At 37.0% G+C, this 20,149-nt stretch overlaps 2 protein-coding genes across 6 annotated transcripts in view; one reads left to right on the top strand and one right to left on the bottom strand.

Moving 5' to 3' along the window:
* NDUFA5 (NADH:ubiquinone oxidoreductase subunit A5) overlaps positions 1-20,149 on the bottom strand; it is a 306,556-nt gene that overhangs the window by 34,569 nt on the left and 251,838 nt on the right. The window lies entirely within an intron of this gene.
* ASB15 (ankyrin repeat and SOCS box containing 15) overlaps positions 3,964-20,149 on the top strand; it is a 32,176-nt gene continuing 15,990 nt past the window's right edge. For 2 of the 5 annotated variants that reach the window (XM_069087112.1, XM_069087117.1), the window contains exons 1-6: positions 3,965-4,140; positions 7,216-7,272; positions 13,845-13,953; positions 15,593-15,645; positions 15,733-15,864; positions 17,200-17,358. In XM_069087112.1, coding sequence (XP_068943213.1) covers positions 13,847-13,953; positions 15,593-15,645; positions 15,733-15,864; positions 17,200-17,358 — 451 coding nt within the window. In that variant the 5' untranslated portion in view covers positions 3,965-4,140; positions 7,216-7,272; positions 13,845-13,846. Of the gene's footprint in view, positions 4,141-7,215; positions 7,273-13,844; positions 13,954-15,592; positions 15,646-15,668; positions 15,865-17,199; positions 17,359-20,149 lie in introns of those variants that run through there. The other 3 variants (XM_069087115.1, XM_069087114.1, XM_069087113.1) reach the window with 3 other exon arrangements.

Here is a 20,149-nt window from a genome sequence, read left to right on the forward strand (position 1 = left end):
ATCATCATCATCATCATCATCATCATCATCATCATCATCATCATCATCCAAGTCTAAGCCCTTATTACTACCCATCGAGATGTTTATGATAGCCTTCCTTGTAGTCTCTCCACCTCCTCTCTTTTCCCATAATGCTTTCTTCTCACTAATGTGAGATTAACCCTCCTTATTACACAGAAATGATGTCATTCCCATTCTCAAAACTCTTCAATGACTAGGATTCAGGGATTCTGCCTCCTTGTTGCTTGCTCCATAAGGTACAAAAATATTCATTTGGCTTTCCAGGTGTCCCCCATAGTTTGGTGCCACCCCTGCCTTTTGACATTGGTTCTAACTCTTCCTTTTATCATGCCCTAAGGAATGGTCAAAGAATATCCTATTGGGCACACAGCATCAACTTATCCATAAACCCAGAGAAATGCACCCAGTAGGACATACCCTTCCTATTTCTTTATAGAAGGCATACTAATAGAAGGCCCAAAGATAGACACCTTTGGATTACAAACTATTACAAACTATCAGTGCCATACTTTCTCACTGCAAAGATTATCTTGCCATTCCTTTTTTTCTTGTTCACTCTGTACCAGTAGAACTATGAGAGCTTCTATAAAGGGAAACAACCACAACATGCCATTACTCCTCGCCCCTTATGTTCACTGGCTAATGGCTACCCCCACTGGTGGTTAAGTAATTGTGTACTTCCTGGAACAACAGCTGCTACTTAGAGTCCTGCCCTTGTGGATTATCAATGCTGCTTGCCTTGCTATGCAAGACCTTTCCAGCTTTATCTCACATGCACCCGCTTCTTATACTCTCATTCATATTAAGCTCTGGGTATCCCAAGAAGCTGCCTGATGAACTAGGAAAATAACTGGACTTGGAAGTCCAGCGAGACTTGGATTTTAAAACCTGACTCCAACATTTTCAATCTGTGTAAACTGATTAAGTCACACAGTCCCACTGAGCTTATCTTTATCCATAAAATAAGGATAATAAAACCTGTGGTACCTTCCTCAGAGGAATATAGTGAGAATCAAATGAGATAACATATATAAAGTGTTTTGCAAATTCAAAGTATTTACATGAATGTCAATTATCGTCCTTATTTTCCCACCTCTGAATCTTTGCTCATGATGTTCTCCATACATTTTTTATTCTTAACCATCATACAAAACTCGGGACCAGTGCTCCCTCTTCCATGAAGACTTTACCAATTCTCAAGTGCCATAATTTTTGTTCTGCACCTCTCACATGTTTATCTTTTTCTGTTTGTATTACATCTATTTGTGGATGTATTTTCATTGCCCCCGTATCCCATTCAAGTGCAAGCTCTATGTGATCAGGCCCCGTGCCCTATTTCTCTTTTAATTTCCCAAAGCCCAGCACAGTGCTATCTACATGATAAGCATTTAGTAAATATTTTTTTATTTTAAATATATGATGATGATGAAGGAAAGAGCCTTTAAAGTATGAAAGAACTACATTTATGACACATAAAAAGTACTATTTCAAATAGCAGGCAATAGGCTTTTAGCACTTGTTTTCCCTAGTACAAGCTGAAAAGAAATAGCTCTGAAAAGGTTCAGCTGTATTCATGGATGACAGATCCATAATAGGTTAATAAAGGAAAGCAGAATGTTTTGAGATACAATCCCTTCCTTTAAGGTTGATATCAAGAACAATAATGATACCCTCAGTGTCACTCAGGAGACAGAACACTATGACTGGATGACACATGGGTCTGTCCCAATACAACAATTTCTTATACTGTCCTTCAGACAAAATAGATTTTCTTCTGTCAGAGCACTCTAGAAATCATGAAAGTAAACTAAAAGAGTCAAGCAACTTCAAGATTGAAGTCCTCCAACTGTACATCCTGCATAACTCTTAGCAGCTGCACCTTGCTGCTAGACTTTATTTTTAATACTACTTCACAGTTCCAACATTCCTTAATAATGAAGTGTGGACATGCCCTTTCTCTGTTGGCATCAGAAGTCTAAGTCATTATTAAAATTCAGCCTTTCTAGGCTGGACATGTCACTAAAATGGAGGGTTCCTTCCCTCATACTTAAACAGTTGCTGTGTGATAAATTGAAGCCAGGTGGGCAGAGAAGACACTGTAAGGGTACAAAGGTACACCATTTGGAAGTTTTTTACATGGGTGACAACTAATGACAATGTAATAAGCATATCATACAAAGTAGTTATCATAGCTTATTAGATAGATGATCATAGAGCTAGTAAGTGTTAAAGGTGGAATTAGAATCAAGACTTCTCTTGTCTTCAAGTCCAGTAGTTTTGCCACTACACAGCTGCTTTAAGGGGGGAAAAAGATTATTGCAGAGTCACAGGGGTAGTCACTGCTCAATAAGACCCTACAGAACTTGGAGGCCTATAAAGTGAGGCCATTTAGCCACAGCTGGGAACGATTTTTCTGGGAGCCATGAGCTTAAAGAAAGACTCTGTGCCAATTTTTTCATGCATTCATAATTTAAACATGTCACTGTCCTAGGTCCCATTGTTTTTAGCCTTAGGCCTACTTTTCCAAAGATAGGGTAAGAGCAAAATAATCCAAATTCCATCTCTATTCATGTCTGATCTGTGACACAATATTAGTAAAACACTTTGCAAATGTTAAAGCCCTAGATAAATTCTAGCTATTTACTACTATCAGGGCGGCTAGGTGGTGCATTAGATAAAGTGCCAGGCCTGGAGTCAGGAAGTGTGAGTTCAAATTTGGCCTCAGACATTTACTAGGTGTGTGTCCCTGTGCAAGTCACTTAACCCTTTTTGCCTCAGTTTCCTCATCTATAAAATGAGCTAGAGAAGGAAATGGCAAACCATTCCATTATATTTACCAAGTAAATCCCAAATGAGGTCACAAAGATACAAGTGAAACAAATGAACAATAACAACAAAATTACTACTATTACTATTTTTATGCAGCATTCCCACTCACTGGAAGTCTCAGCAAGTAACATTATCTTCACAGGAATTTTCTACCAATGTTCTGACTCTAGGAAGACTACGGGAATACTTAGGACTTGAGCACTTTGATTCTTCATTTGCAATAAATAGAAACATTGCATGTAAATTGAGAATATCAATTTAATTCTGCAAACATTTATTAAGCCTCTGTTATGTGCAAGGCATTCTGCTAGGCTTGGCAATACAATGACAAAATCAAAACAGTCCCAGCCCTCAAGCATTTTATTTTGACAGGGGAAGGAATCCTTCTAACCCTTCCCACTCTCCTGTCCCCACATACACAAAATGTATACAGATACCTAGATATAAAATCCATAATTTCCAGAGTCAATCTAGTTGGATAACTGAATTAAGTCTCTGATTTGATACTGATCCTCAAATGAATTTCCTAATTATTGTGGTAGTAGGGTTTTTATTGTTTTAATATCTATCCCTTTCTCATTTTATGTCTACAGCCCACTTTCCTAGAATTTATGTCTTCAATTCTTCCCTGGGGATTCTTAAACAGTTCAACTATTACTGACCATTACATAATGCCTGGCTCTACCTAGTCACATTGGAAGTTGTTGAATCCTCACCAGACAAAATCGAGTCACCAACTTTCATTGAATTCAGAAAATAACAAACCTAGTACTACAGTTGAAACTCAACATGATATTTTTTAAATGCTGAAGAGTCAGTTTTATGACACAATATGATACAGATGAGTTTGAGTTTTGTGTCATTAAGATAAGCGCTGAATTGGAAATTAGACCCACTAGGCCATTTTGTGTACCTTCACACTATAATACAAAACTATTTAAACGACTGCATCTTGTCCCTTCAGTTTGGCACAGCCATCACAGCTCAGCTGGCAGCTCATTTGTTTTGTCACCGATAGATATTTGAACCAATCAGGACACAAATAATCTTTTTCTACCACAGCAGTCTCATGTTCCATTTGATGAGATTCTAGAGAAGTCATGGGTAATACTTTCCTCTAGGCTGGACCCTGCTTATGTTTCAGTTGTGCAAGGTCAGGTCTTAATTTAACTACCAACTGGATACTTAAATTTAGATACATGAAGGGACACATTGGCTCATGGGGCACTGTTTCTTTTGGTTAGGAAGTCAGGTCCCTGGATACGAATGACAAGATGATGATTCCAAAAGGTGAGAATATGACGTACTTGATCTGCACCTTGTAGACTAGCTTAATGGGGAAGTAGTTTTGAATTGGAAATGTACTCTAACAAATCATGTACAGACTCAGGTGTCTCTTCCTGAATCTCTGGGTGGATCAACCTTAAGGCTTGAATGCCTAGGATCTGTTCAATTATAGAGTGATGCCAGAACTTGTATGTTTGTTTTTAAAACACCAACCTAGAGGAACACTTTTCACTCATATAATTAAGTATGTTCCAGAGATATTTAAGGGTAACAAATCTGTGACAGATACAATTTTTAATCAGAAGGGTTTTTTCTTCTTAGTGATTTGTGGTTATTTTAGATTCTGGATATTAACAGTATTTGGAGGCAAATACATATGTGCGTGTATATATATATATATATATATGCACATATGTAATATATACACACACATATATAAATACATATTTTGAAAGAAAAAGGTTTTAGTCGGTGTTAGAAACTTCAGAATGTGTGCTGTTGAACTGAGGGATAAATTAATGTTCAATAAATGATATAGATAAACCTTACTATAAATTTTCTATTTACATAGGACTTTTTAATCCAGTTGAAATAATTTGTTGCCAAGTTTCAAATCAAATAGAAATTTCATATTCAATTTGCAAATTCTTCTATATGTTAAAAATAATAGCTAGCCTTTATATAGTGCTTTAAGGATTACAAAGTACTTTACCTATATATCTTATTTGATCCTTGCAACAATAATAGTAGGTACTATTATTATCATTCCCATTTTATAGATGAGGAAACTGAGGCTGAGTTGGTTAAGTGACTTATCCAGGATCACAGGTGGTAAGCACTCTGAAGAAGGATTTGAACTCAGATCTTCCTGACACTTGAATCCAGGGCTTACTCCACCTTACCACTCAGCTCTCTCTAGTAAGCTAGTGTTAGGTGAATGTTTTTCCTGAGTCATATTTCCTACATCCATATTTCCTAGAGCCTGAATTCCTAGAGCTATATTTCCTGAGTCCTTTGCAGAAGGGAGTAGATACATGTCATTGAATATTCAGTTTCTTTAATGTTTCAATTGGATTTTCAGAAATATTGGTGGTTATTTATATTTTAAATGGGAATTTGCTTAAAATTTTCTTTTTCCACTGTAGTATTTGTATAGTCATATTATTCATTAGACTATGTTACCATATTAAGCACCTTTTTTTTTTTTGCATTTTGGAGGGCTGTTGGGGTTAAGTGACTTGCCCAAGGTCACACGGCTAGTTTTTGTGTTAAGTATCTGAGGCCACATTTGAACTCAGGTCCTCCTGACTCCAGGGCCAGTACTCTATTCACTGTGCCACCTAGCCACCCCTTAAACGCCATTTCTAATACCCATCAGTTTATATGATACAAAATAAGCCTTCATTAATCTGGAACTCACCATTCCAACTACATTCTGTCATTGTAATTGAAGTTAACAGACCTTTCCTAAGACTTTGGGGTCAGAGAACTAATAGCAAGAAATTCTTGGGAGGGTTCATAATTACAGATCATGATTGCTTCCTTAGTGACTCTGGATTACTTAAGCAGCCGAGCTGGAGGTACCTACAGCCCACTTTATGCAAACCTGATAAATGAAACTTTTCACAAAAGATGAATGATAAATTAGGTTTTTTCTTTAGAGAGAGACTTACAATATGATATCTGTAAATATCCAGTTATCCTAGTATATTTTTAACATACACAGCTTTTGAGGAGCAAAGACAGTATAGAACAGTACAGAGCAGAAGCATTTTCTCTTGCCCCTATTGCCAATGTCCTTGTAGCCAAATTGTGGACATCTAGGTACCTGGCCAAAAATAGACAAAAAAAATAGGTTTATAGCTTCTTTTCCTTAATACTAAGAAAGGTGTGCCTGGCTATATGCTATCTTTGCACTCCTGACATGGTCTAGCTATGTAAATTAATACTTGTCAATCAAATCATGTTTTTTTTTAAAATACACTCACTATTTAAGAAAATCTTTTAGGACATCTTTTCATAAAGTTGTCTACATAAAATTGTTGACTTCATAAAGTTGTTCTACACTATAAATTCAGGTTTTTTAGGTATAAGAGTTTTCTTAAAGTGGACACTGCCCTATGTGTTCTAATATGTTCTCCTCTGTCTGCCCTTCCCTCTTAGCCTGTCTAGACTCCCCCAGAGAATTAGAGTGCATGTGAGGATAAGACTGCTTCTGGTTATGTACACCCAGCAGTCATCTTATTTTTCCCCCATAATCCCATTTGGCTTTGGCATCCAAAAGAGTACATGAAATTCCACTGTCTGAAAGTAGGAATTAGGATTAACCCAACCCAATATAAGAGTATATACCTGTTTAGTTCTTTTTCACTTAAGATTTAGAGAAGACTGCAGTACAAGGAATTAAAATGAATTTTATAGAAGCCACATGAATGACCTGGAGAGCACCAGTGTTGATCTGTTCTTTTATAGGACCACATGAGTGTTCAGAACACATATCAAAAGACATTAAAGAATGGCTTATCCCATACCCTTTTTTTTTTTTTGCTTTAGCCTACAATATTTTCTCCCTCTGAATCTCTGCAAAGATACTGCTACTTTTTAGAAAGGAACAGATCAGTTCAATGACATTGCTTTCTTATTGGAGGAACTAAACAGCCCTAAAAGGGGAAATGTTACTCAAATTGTCTGAAAGTATCTGAGGCAAGATTGGAATTCAGGTCTTACTGATCATGAGTCTAGCAATCTAAACACTTATGACCTGGTTTCCATGGAGTCAAGAAGACCTGGTCTCGAGTCCTGCCTTTTAGACAGTCTATCTGTGAGACTATAGTCAAATTACTAAACCTATCAGTGCCCCCAGAAAACTCTTTAAGACAACTTCTGAATAAGTCTCTGATCTTCGTCAATGGAAGAATATTCCTCATTGGGAGTTTTGTACCTGGATGAAATAAAAGGTCCCAATTTTTAGAAAAACTAACACATGAATGGGAAAAATTACATATTAAAACTTTTCCTATTTTAAGAATGGAAACAAAAATTATTAAAACTCATAATCTTTTGATCTTTATCCTTCAGGGTCCTCCACCTGACTTCCAGGAACTTGAGCAAAGCACAGGCCATATCTTCTTGAAGGTAAAAACTATTCATTCCAAGTTTCCAGGGTCACATCAGAATTTAACCTGGCTAGCTAGTCCACTGTAGACATCTGTGCTTTGTTATTCAGAGATTCAGGAATAGATTCAGTTTTGTAAAAAATTGTAAAATTTGCTGCATTCATTTTATGCTTCATCTCCTCGAGTTAAAATGAACTAGTCCCATTTCTACCCCATGTGTATTCCATCAGGGCCTTATTGAGTACTAGCTATCAGTTAATAAGATTTCCGACTTCCTAAGAGTATCTACATTTTAATCAAGACTCTTAATGATTTGGCTTATTACTGGTGGAATTTCATCCACTTGACAGGTAGGGTTGAAGAGAGAGACGTTAGGGCCTTTGTTTGCTAGCTATCGTTTCTTAAGACCAACCCTGCCCAAAACTATTCCAGTTTTAGTACTCTTCATAGAGAGGGGTAAACAGTAAACCAATTTAGACAGACTCAAATTTTTTTAAAAGTAGCTAACCAATTTAAGTAAATAAAGGATATAATAAGTACTATACAGATTTAATCAGGAATATGAGTCTTGCTGTATAAGAGATGACACATTTAAAACATTTTACTGTGAAGAGTTTTATAACTTTTTCACCTTCCTCAGTAGCAAGGAGATATTAAGACAGGTTTAAAGCCATTTATGGAGTCTGATGAACAGAAATGTTATGTACTCTTCACCACTCATACATAATGCCTTGGAACACAGTCTACCTCCTCCTGACCACTTCAGTCAGGCACCAGCTGGAATGCAGATCCTTTTTTTGGACAGTTATGCTGAGGCTTTGGTCGGAGACACAAAAGGAAGGGTTGAAGGCTACCCTAGGACACCCCAGAACACCCTAAGCAACACAAAGCCTATTACACAGGGCCAAAAGAGAAGATTTATGTGTCCCCGGAAGATATTTTTTATTTTTGGAAGTTATTGCTGACAAGAGCTGGCTGTTAAAAGCAAGAGCTGTGTATGTTTTCCTTTAAAGGCAACATACTGTAGGGTGTTTTCCTGAGAGTTTTGGATTAGAATTTTAAAACTAAGGTGTTCTCTGCATCTTCTGCTTCATCCACACAAACACCATTGGATGCTAAATTATAACCTAGAGCCCTGGGTGAATTTAGTAATTCTGCATGAATATCTTCACTATCTGAGCTACCTAGCTCTTATATAAATGCAAAAATCTGTTTTTAGCTAAAATATTTTCATTCCCTGCTGTTGACTTTTCTTTTTTTAAATATGTCAACTCAGAGTATTAGTTAAAATGGCATAAATGAACAAATATTGCTACTAAATAATGAGATCTAGCACTTAGAGTTCCTTGGATGAAAGAAGTAATTGGCATTTAAATAGTGCTTTAAAGTTTTCAAATGTATATATTGTCACTGGAGCATCATAATAGCCTGTGAGGTAGGCAATACAGTTATTGTTACTGTTATTATTTTTTGTTGTTTCAGTTGTGTCTGACTCTTAGTTACCCCATTTGGGGTTTTTCTTGGCAAAAACACCGGGGTGGCAAGCCATTTCCTTCTCTAGATAATTTTTACGGATGAAGAAACTGAGGCAAACAGTGACTTGCCCAGGGTCACAGAGCTAAGTGTCTGAGGACAGGTGTGAACTCAAGAAAATTAGTCTTTCTTAGTTGAGGCCTGGTACTCTATCCATGAGCCACCTAGCTGCCCATATAATTATTACTACTGTCCCCATTTTACAGAAGAAAATTAGACTCAGAGGTAAATGTCACATAGCTAGTAAGTGTTAATGGTGGGATTCAAATCTAGGTTTTCCTGACTCTAACTATAGCACTCCATCCAAATGTTCCTTTGTGTCTCAAAACTACTAAGGACCAAAGATGATTACTCCAATTTTATGGTGAGCCAACTCATCATAAATCCATTACCAAAAGAATAGAAATCATATTTCTCATGTGAAGGTAGTGGGATGGTCTAGAACATAGGTGTCACATACATGGGCCACACACACTCCTAAATGCAAGTCAAGCCAGATTAAAATGTAGTCCTTATCTGATTTTAGTGTATTGATGTATTAATTTTTTTAAATAAATATATAAACACATGGTTTTCTAAGTCAATACATGGCCTGCAAAGATTCTTATGTATGGTTTAGTGGCCCCTATTTCTGTTTGAGTTTGATATAAATGTTCTAAAACACCACAAAATGCTAAATTATAACTTGGAATCTGGATGAATTCATTCCTTTTGTATTAATCAGTTTTCTATACAAGTAGTTTAAGGACTATTAGGAATGAGTTTGACACTAGAACCCTGATAATCAGGTTCCATGGTGGGTCAAAATGAGGCACTTGTAAGTTAACTAAAGGAGGTATACTTTGTCCTAACATAGCAAGAATTTGTAACAAGGGAATAGGAGCACTTAGCATCTGTAAGTGAGACTTCCCTTATCTTCTTATGAAACACATCTGTTCAGCAGTGTTCAGTGTGGTGATACTGTGGTCTTCAGACAGTAGGCTGAAAGGCCCCTACCCTATGTGAGCAGTATCTTTTATGCCCCTTAGGTGACTAGAAAGCCATATTAATACAACCAGAGGCCACCAGGAAGCTGTGTTGAGAGAGGCACAGCTTAGGTCTTCCTCCCCAGACCAATCAAGTTATGGTTTTGTTAAAGCTTTTTTCTAACCCATTTAGGGACAGGGGGAACGCTGGTAGATACTGGTCCTATTACAGGTACTTCAGACTCAAAGAACTGGAAGAACCTCAAAAAGTTGTGTGGTCCATTCTAGGGCAAGAGCAAGACTTAAGTCAACTCAACTGACTATCCCCATGTGGGATATAGACAATAATTATCATTATTTCATCTCATCATACCTTTCATCCTGCTGTGTCCAATGTGTCATATGTTTTGTGGCTGGTTAAAGTCTCAGTATATATGCACATGACTTCCTATCAAATTCAAGATCCCTCCAGGAAATGTGAAGGCAGCATGTAGAGGGGGTTTATTTAATTTAAGAATCGGCTTTACCCTGTGTTATCTTCCAATTTGGAGATACAAAAAATATGCTAGGCATTAGTATAAACAACATTTTTGAGGTTTTCCACAGTCCAACCCTATTCCCCAGTGAGACTCCATCCTCAGAAAGCTCATCCAGTGAGAGCCTGAAGTCTACTCAGGACTAGATTTAAACCTGTGATTTAAATAGGTGAAAGGCCCTGTATCCCATTACTAATCCCCTGGGCCATCCAATCCCCCTATCACCACAGCAGTATTAGTTATAATGGTAACATGCAATGCCACAGGTTTATGTTCATCAGCTAATTGTGCCACCTGAAAACACTGGTGCTTGTCAGTCAGTCAGTCCTGGTGTCAGTCCTGGTGTCCCTTGTGTGAATAGTCATTTACTAGGTGCTTTGGGGATGAGGAAGGAAGCAGGATAAGCGATATTAAAAAAAAAAGACTACGTGGGCCTAGTCTTCTCTGAACAAATCTTAGGGTGGGGAGATAGTGAGGGCTACAAAACATACACACATGAACATACCTCTGTGCAAGTCCAAATACAGTGGAAATAGTATAGGATATAAATGTAGAGAGGATTCACAGTAAATAAGCAATCAGGGAGCAGCAGGGAAAATCAGGGAAGATTTCAAAGGGGAGGTAGGTTCTGTTTTATTTTGAATAATTTTTACTTTGGTTTTTATGTTACCTTCATTTCTAAATATATTTACTCCCCTTTCCTACCCACAGAACAACTCCTGCTAATAAACCATAAAAAGAGACAGGTGGAGGTTGGGGTGGGGGTGGGGAAGCAGTTAGTTTAGTTAAAATTAGCCAACACATCAACCAAATCTGGCAGTATGGGCAATATACCCATAATCCCCTGCAAAGAAGGGAGGCAGATAGATTGTCTTATCTCTGGGGCCAAGTTTGGTCATTATAATTATATGTCATTTGGTGTGAGATTTGTTGTTGCTTTTTCCATTTCTGTTACAGTAATTGTGTTGTTTTTCAGATTCTGTTTTCTTATTCTATATCAGTTGATTTATTTTTTTGGTTATAATTTCTTATTGTACAGTAATATTCCATTGCATTCATGTACCAAGTTTTATAGCCAATGGGATGTATTTGTTAAAAAATGTTTAGAAGCAAACAATGGTTCTTCATATGTGGAGGGCATATCTGGAGGGCAACCATGAATTGGGGGTGGCAAACACATATGGTTAGAATGGAAAGTCCAAGTTGGGTTGAAACGACATATCCTAAAAATAAATCAGTGTCTGAGTTATGTTTGGGAATATACTTTCTAGTGCCTAGAATAGTGCTTGGCATATGATAGCTGCTGAATAAATGCTTGCTTGACTGAATATAATTAGTACTATCTAAGGTAGAGAGATCACCCTATATAGGTAAAAGCTCATTTAGAGCAGTGGTAGTAATGCTTCCTAGTTGAATGTCTATGAAATGGTATCATTGGATTGCACTTCAGAACCCAATGTTGCCCTACCTGGGTGCAGGACTGAGTGTGACTAAAAAGATAACCGGTGGTTCCACTGAAATTTATGCTGTCTACCTTCTGAGAAGTGGCAATGGTGAGTTAGAATCCATACCTCTTTTTCATGACAGCTTTTCTCAAACACAGCCAGACCAACTCTGCTTTGCTAAGTGCTAAATTAGTCCATCAGCTGCTATATTCCCATGACTGTGTCTTGTCATTTAGATCTGTCCTTCATGTTGTTATCGTTCAGTTGTGTCCAATTCTTCATGACCCTGTGGACCACAGCACACCAGTGCTGTCCATGGGGTTTTCTAGGCAAAGATACAAGAGTGGTTAACCATTTCCTTCTCCTGTGGATTAAGGGAAACAGGTTAAGTGACTTGCTGCAGGTCACATAGCTAATAAGTACCTGACACCAAATTTGACCTCATCTTCTTGACTCAATGCCCAGTGCTCTATCCACTGAACCACCTAATTGTCTCCAAAGTAAGCAGAGGTTAAGTGACTTGCCCAGGGTCACACAGCTAGAAGTGTCTGAGGCCAGATCAGAACTCAGGTCTCTTTTGCTCCAGACCCAGAGCTCTATCTGTGAGCCATCTATCAGTCTCTGCTCTTGATGTACCCATTAGCATATTTTTTAAAGCTTAATTATTAATGACATTTTTGACATTTCCTGATCTGCTCCTACTAAGCTTAGTATAATAAAAAAGAAAAGTAGTTAAAATTTATTGTCAAAATATTCATGTCTGAGAGTGTATACAACAGGTGCATACCTGTAGTTCCCCACATCTTTAATGAAAGAGGAAAGTGCATGACATCATCTGTTCTCTAGGACCAAGACTGGTCATGGTCATTTCAAATAATCTGAATTCTGCAGCTTTTTAGTATCTTTTTTTCCTTCACATTTTTGCAGTTGTGTAAACTCCTGGCAGAGATGATTTCATTCTTTATACTTTTAACCCCATTATCTGGCACATAGTAGGTGCTCAGTAAATACTTGTGGATTGATTGGTATGTACTGTTTGTTTAGTTGTGCTCACTTTTTGCATCAGTTCCTACAATTTCTCTGAATTCCTGATATTCATCATTTCAAGTGGTATAATAATATTCCAGTATATTCATATTACCGGGGCAGCTAGGTGGCACAGTAGATAAGAGTGCCAGGCCTGAAGTCAGGAATACCTGAGGTCAAATCTGGCCTCAGACACTCACTAGATGTGTGATTTTAGGCAAGTCACTTAACCCTGTTTGCCTGTTTACTCTTCTATGAGATGGGCTGGAGAAGGATATGGCAAACCACTCCAGTATCTTTGCAAAGAAAACCGCAAATAGGGTCTCAAAGAATCATACACAACTGAAATAACTGAACAACCTATTTATATGCCACATTTTGTTCAGCCATTTCCCAATCAATGTGTTCCAACTTTGTTTCTAATTTTTTGCTACTACAAAAAAGTTTTCTGTAAGCATTTTAAGCAGGCTTGATTATGAGCTCTATACATAAACTGTCTTCAGAGTGCAGCTATTATTTTACATATGTAACAATAGCTACCATTTAAAGAGTGCTTCAAGGTTTACAAACCACTTTATAAATTTAGCCATTACAACAATACAGGGAGGTAGGTGCTATTATTTTATAGATGAGGAAACTGAGGCTGTCGTTAAGTGACTTGTATAGGGCCAGTTAGTATCTGAGGCAGGATCTGAACTCAGATCTTCCAGACCCAGCAAATATGCATTGAGCCAACAGAGTCACCAGCTGCCCTTCACATGTGTGTGTTTTTGTGTGTATGTACATATATTTTAAATTATTCAGAGAAGGAATACTAATATAAATAAGACATGATACATGTGTAGCAATGCATTGTACAGAGAAGGTGCTTAACAAATGTTAAATGAAAGAATGAATATATTATTTTAAATATTTCATTTTGACATGTGATTTAATGTACTAAAATTTTTGTCTATTGGGAAGGGTTGGATTATTTAAAGCTAGTTGCTTCATATCTTTCATTTGAGCTTTCACATTAATTACAAATGATGCTCTGGGCCAAGTACTGACTTATACAAAATTGCTTCTTTTAACATTACATCAAAGACATGGAGGAAAATGGTGACTTTGATGAGGACCATCTCACAGATTATGAAATTCAGCTTGGCATTCAAGAATCCATTGAAGCCAACAAGAAAGAACTTTATCCTGAAAGGTAAAAGTCACAGGAGTTAAATACATAAGATATACTTTTGATAATATGGTTTTTAAAAAAAATTAAATTGAAGAACTTCCCCTTACTCCTCATCCATGAAAACCCTTCTAACACAACTGTTAGATATGTTTGCTCATGCCCTGATAGAGAATTGGAGTGGTAGCATATTTTAAAATTATATTTATTATTTTTCAATGAACAAAAATTTATTTTCTCTCCCTTTCATACATACCCCTTCCCCAGTTAGAAATAAGAAAAAGAAAAACAAAACAAAATTTGTGTAACAAATAAACATAGTTAAGCAAAACAAATTCCTACATTGTTCAAGTCCAAAAAAAGTAAGGGGCTAGATATATTAAGCATCCTAACAAATTCAATTCTTCAAAAATTTTCCTAAACTCATTAATTCCTTAAATCCTGTTTTTCTATAAATGTATGACAATTTTCTAGATGAGCTGTCCAAATGGGGCAATGCTATTTGTTCTTTCTAAAATCAAATGAAATTAATAAGATATGTAGTCGAGTATGAAATAATATACTTGTTTTCATTAGCTAAGCTGTAAAATTATTGCATTGAACAATTTAGACATATCTGGAAATAGATTTTTCCCTTTCTGGTTTGTTGCTACACAAAAAGACATTCATGACCCTTGCTCCTAAGAGATGTTTCTTCTCAATAGAGTCAATGAAACTTTTATAAAATGTATTATTTCCATTGAAAAAGAAGAAATAGGAAGGACCAAGAGAGCATAGAATATGACATTTTGGCAAAAGCTATTGATAGAGATTGTGGCAGCTGGGTGGCACAGTGGATAAAGTACAGGGCCTAGAGTAAGGACACTCATCTTCCTGAGTTCAAATCTAGCCTCAGATACTTACTAGCTGTGTGATCCTGGGTAAGTCACTTAATCCTGTTTACATCAGTTTTGCCATCTGTAAAATGAACTAGAGAAGGAAATGGCAAAGAACTCCTGTATCTTTGCCAAGAAAACCCCAAATGGGGTCATGAAGAGTGAAGACATAACTGAAACAATGGTATTCAACAACAAATTGATAGAGACTTGGAGTACCTTCAGGAAATGCTCTTTCTAATTTTATTTTTGTATCAGTTAGTTGAAAATACTTTGCAAAGTGAATTTTATGCTCCTATTTAAACCAGATCTGCACAGCTCAAAGTTAAATGTATAATTGGCAAATTCTCTCAATTATTTAGGATAAAAAGCCAGTATTTTAAACTAAATCACAATCTATAATGATCAATAAGCAAAGACAACTACCTACATTTTCATTTGTTAGTAGATTTTGAGCTAGGCATCCAGGGACATGTAGTTAACATGAATAACGGAATTTGATTTTCATATGGCAACTTTCCATTCTCTTTTATTTTGCATTACTTAGAACTGGTTTCAAAGATAAAGTATGCCATCTCTACCATGTCATTCCTACTAATGGTCTAATATCATAAATCTACTCTAAAATCTATTTTCTACAGATTTGAAGAACAAAAAGTATGCTAGCCCCATATTCATGTATTTCCTGTAAGGTCTAAATAAATGCATGTAGGTGGAAATCAATGGGAAATTAAATCATTAAATGCCTTGAAGTGGTATAAAAACATAGCTATTTTCTTTCCTTCTAGGTTTGTACCCCTAAGTGCTCAGAACAGAAAACTTGTGGAGGCCATTAAAAAAGGTATTTATGCACCTTGTTCACAGAGTCCTGGAAAGGAAGATTTTCAATGCTAAGAACGGAAATCTACAGTCTACATGTTTAATTTAGGTCAAATCCTTGATCTCCAGGAGTATGTGAAATGTAAGTATGCTTTGGATGAAGCTGATGACAATGGATGGTTCCCACTGCATGAGGCGGCAATTCAACCTGTTCAGCAAATACTTGAAATTGTTCTGGATGGTAAGTGAACCCAAATATCTTCAGCTGAATTAAAACAAGAATGAAAAAAGTTATGGTTACCATCCTTGATTAATAAAAACCACAAAGAAAAGCATAGTGGTGGCCTATAGGATTTAAGAAAAACAATTCTTGGAGAAACTGTTCAAGTAACAATCTAACATAAGGACATAAGAATTGTCATTTGGAGTAGATCCATGGTGTGTCTATCCATTTGGGTATTCTTTTTCCGAGAGTGGCACCAAGAGGGTTATGAGAGACTTTAGCTGTCCTTTAAAGGGACAGGAATGCATCCTACTTCTCAATAAACCATCATGGATATATAGTACTTGATACTCCAATGAATCAATGATCTCTTGAACGTAGGTATTTCCTGCAACAATGTAGTCCATCCATGCCTGTCTTTCCTGTGCAGGTTGGTTCATGTCCTCTAAGTTCACTACAAAGGGTCCACCAACATGCTGGGGTCCTCCTTTGAATTATTTTTATACTGTGAAGATATTGGTGGAAGGCATGAGTTGTTTTTAAGTTATTCCTAATGCTTGCCATGTGACAGGTCCATTTTCTTATTTAAATTATGCATTTTAATGGCATTGTTTACATTGCTTATCCTGCCTAATTACTGTGGAAAAATAAGTGAACTCTGGCAGATTCCACTATGTTCAGAAGGCTTCAAGATGCCCGCAACAGTCTGTGCCTACTTTTTAAGGACCAGCCTAGTAAGTACAGGAAGGCTTATTATCAGTAGATGGCTCCTTGGGGATGAATTCTTTGGACATGCCAACTCATAAAGGACATCATTCATGAATTAATTTTATTTTTTTTTGCAAACTATATTGCATCTCATGACGATGAGATTCACAAGTAAGTTCATTGTTTAACAAAATAGGATTTCCTTTTTTTAATCCCAAATTTAAATCTTTTAAGTCTGAAAGATATTTCTTGGTTCAAGATTTTTGGGATTTAATATATAGTATTCTGCAGTAGGTGCTCAGTAAAAATCAGTTGATTTGTTGATTGTTCGCTCTGTGAATTAATCTATGTTAGCTATTCATATACTTATTTTTTTTAGATGTTCATATCTCCTCAGCATTTTTCAAGGCATATTTGTTCAGAAAGTTTCTCATTTGGAGAAAATGTTACTGAACTAGAAAATCAGAAAATTGTAACCTCATCACCACATTCAACAACAGGTTCATGCTAATAAACTTGCAAGCAGATACTGGAATCAATTTAAAGCAGAGTAAAAATGTAACAAAATGTTGGAATTTGTGACAATTGTATGTATTATGCTTATTGATATTTTCATGATTCCACACAATATTTTTCCTGTCTCAGCATCCTACAAAACTCTTTGGGAATACAGTACTTGTGATGGAGAAACACCATTAACTCTAGCAATCAATTCTGGTCTGGTAGAAAATGTGAGAACTCTGCTGGAAAAGGGAGTGTGTCCAGACACCAAAAACCTCAAAGGAGAAACTCCTCTTCTACTTGGTAAAGGCTTCTTCTAGGTGCTAGACACATAGGTGCTTAAATAACTTTTGCTTATTGATAAAGAAATCTATGTGATGTTCATGGTCTCTACTAGAAATAAGTTTACCTAATAACCAGAGCCCGAAATGCCTCTGTGGCAAATTCATTGAGGGGAAGGGTTTGAGAGGTTGAAGGGGAAGGAGGTGAATGTGAAAGGGAAGACCCAAAGTGGGGTAGTGGTGATGGGATAACCTCTTCAGGAAGAGGGTGGCCTAAGTAACTGTGGTGCATCACAAAATGGGTACCATAGTGATTTGACCTTTGAGGTGGAAACCCAGGGTCAGTTGTGAGGCTTATATCAAATAACTACAAGGTGAGAAACAGAGATGGAGTTCAAAGGCGGGAAAAGGGAGAGTCCCCACTCCCCCATGTCAGTGCCCTGAGGCAAAGCCCTGTTTCTCCTACACTATTTATGGTTTGGTTGATAACTCCCACTTCCCAAGATCCATCCTTCTTCCCTCCTTGTGCCTGTGTCATCTGTTGAATGGCTACCCTCTGGCTTAGTCTGATGGGTCTCGCTGTCTGTGGGCAAACAAGGATGGATAATGACGAAGCTACTTTGTTGCTTAGCCTCTGGTTTATGATTAATTTATTATCGTGTGACTTACCTAGGTTGCCATCATGAGAAGGGCTAGATTCTAAATTCTGACCAAACGGTAGAGGATGAAGCTAGGATTCCTTGCCTAGTAAAATCAACTCTAGGCTCTACACCCCTCTCCCTGTAATAAATGGATGCTTCGTCACCAACTTTGGAGGTTTCACATCCTGTGTTCTTGCACCAAATACATCTATCCTGGGCTTCCTTTACTATCCTTCCTCTACTCTCCCTTTCTAATCTCATCCAGATCTATGACTTCTATTTGGAGTGAGATGTGAGTTTGAATCTCATGGTCTGCCACCAGTATGACCTTGAGGAAAATCACCCTCTCAGGACTTCAGCGTTCTTATCTATAAAATAGAGTTGGACTGAATCACCTCTAAAATCCCTTCTAGCTCTCAGTCTGTGACACTAGAATCATCTCCATGCAGATAAGTCACAAATATAAATCTTCTCGCATAACCTATCTTCAGAACTCCTGTCTTTCCAATGCACACCCAGTTTTTCATAGCTATTCCTTTGCATACTTAACTTTTGTGTTCCTTAGACCCATTTCCACCACCTTCTTCTAGGAATTGTACTATTCAGACTGAAACCATGAACTACATAAAACAAAACTGCAGGCCATATATAAAAGCACCTTTCTTTAGTTCTAGATGTGGTTTTTATGCCTAAAAGTAAGAGCAGGTATGAAACAAAGATACCCACTGTCACTAATATTATTCAATATTGTATTGGAAATCCTAGCAATAGCAATAAGGGAAAAAAAGAAATAGAAGGATCAGAATAGGGAATGAATAACAAAACTATCTCCTTTTGTTGACAATATTATGATATATTTGGAAAAGACCCAATGAAAAGGGCAAATAACGATTCTTTTATCTACTACTCTGTTCTAATGACTCCATTCTTTCTATTATATTTGGAGAAAGGGAATTCTCACAATATATCAACATATTAACATGAATTCCTTTCCCTTCCCTACCGTTAAAACACACACACACACACACACACACACACACGTGTACATGAATAAGGGAATAATTTTTAGATCAGAGACCTAATATCAAGAAGCTTTAGGTAGCCTAAGTAGGAAGGGTAAGTGGGTATAATGAGTTGTAAAGAATGTTTATTTAAGCTACATTTCTAGGTTCTAGATTGTTTCTTTCCTGAGAGGAAAGTGAGAAGCTAATTTATTTTTCAGCGCAGGGTAAAATTTTTGTCCCTGTTTGCAAGGATAGTTGCAAAGGTATTGGCCTCCATAAGAATAATCCCTTCAAATCATTTCCCAGATTCTAAAGCCAGTCTTATCAACAACTGCTTGAGCTCCTAAAATGCACATGTTACTGGCAGGAACTCAGTGTAACTAAGTTTAGGACCTGCCACTGAAGAGCGATATGGAGAGCTTGGAGGGAGGCCAGAGGAGAGCAACTAAAATCGTTAAAGATTTAAAATGATGAAAGGTCAAAGGACCTGAGTTTATTTAACTTAAGAAGAAAGCTGAAGGAAGATTTTAAACTCTATACATTATTCAAATGAAAAGAATTTACATTTTCTTGAGGTTTAACATTATCATTCACACTTACTAAACTTTCCCAAATTATTGCTGCCCTGCATTCCATAAAGTTGTATTGTGTTTCTGTCATCATTATTTCCCATGGAGCTAGAAAAGGCAGATTCTGATGCAAATGATGAATGCCTCTCTAAATTAATTGCTTCTCTAAATCTTACACAGGTATTCACAGGACAAGGCATTATTGACAGCTTAAGCATAGTTAGCAGTACTTCTTGGTTTAGCTTAAGCTAACCAGCTCTCTAGAAAGAGTGCTGGATAGCATCTGGGTTTCAAATCCCAGCTCTGCTCTTTGTTAGCTAGCTCTATGAGCTTCGGCAAGGTCTCTGGGTCTCAGTTTTTTCATTTGTAAAATGAAGGAATTTGACTAGATGAATTCTGAGGCCCCTTCCAAGTTCCATGGAGTCAAAACAAGAGAAAGGTAAGAACTTGAATAGTTTGAATGCACCCTCTAGCCAACTGAAATGACTCCTCCTCACCAAGTGATTAACATACTAGAACCAGTTACAAAATGTTTACTCATGCTTCCAAAGTCCCTTCAAAGCACCTTCATCATACATCATCATGACCATGCAGCAAAC

This window comes from Petaurus breviceps, unplaced genomic scaffold (assembly GCF_028583685.1).
Source record: "Petaurus breviceps papuanus isolate PSGF00001 unplaced genomic scaffold, PetGlider_PUasm1.0 181, whole genome shotgun sequence".
Taxonomy (NCBI): domain Eukaryota; kingdom Metazoa; phylum Chordata; class Mammalia; order Diprotodontia; family Petauridae; genus Petaurus; species Petaurus breviceps.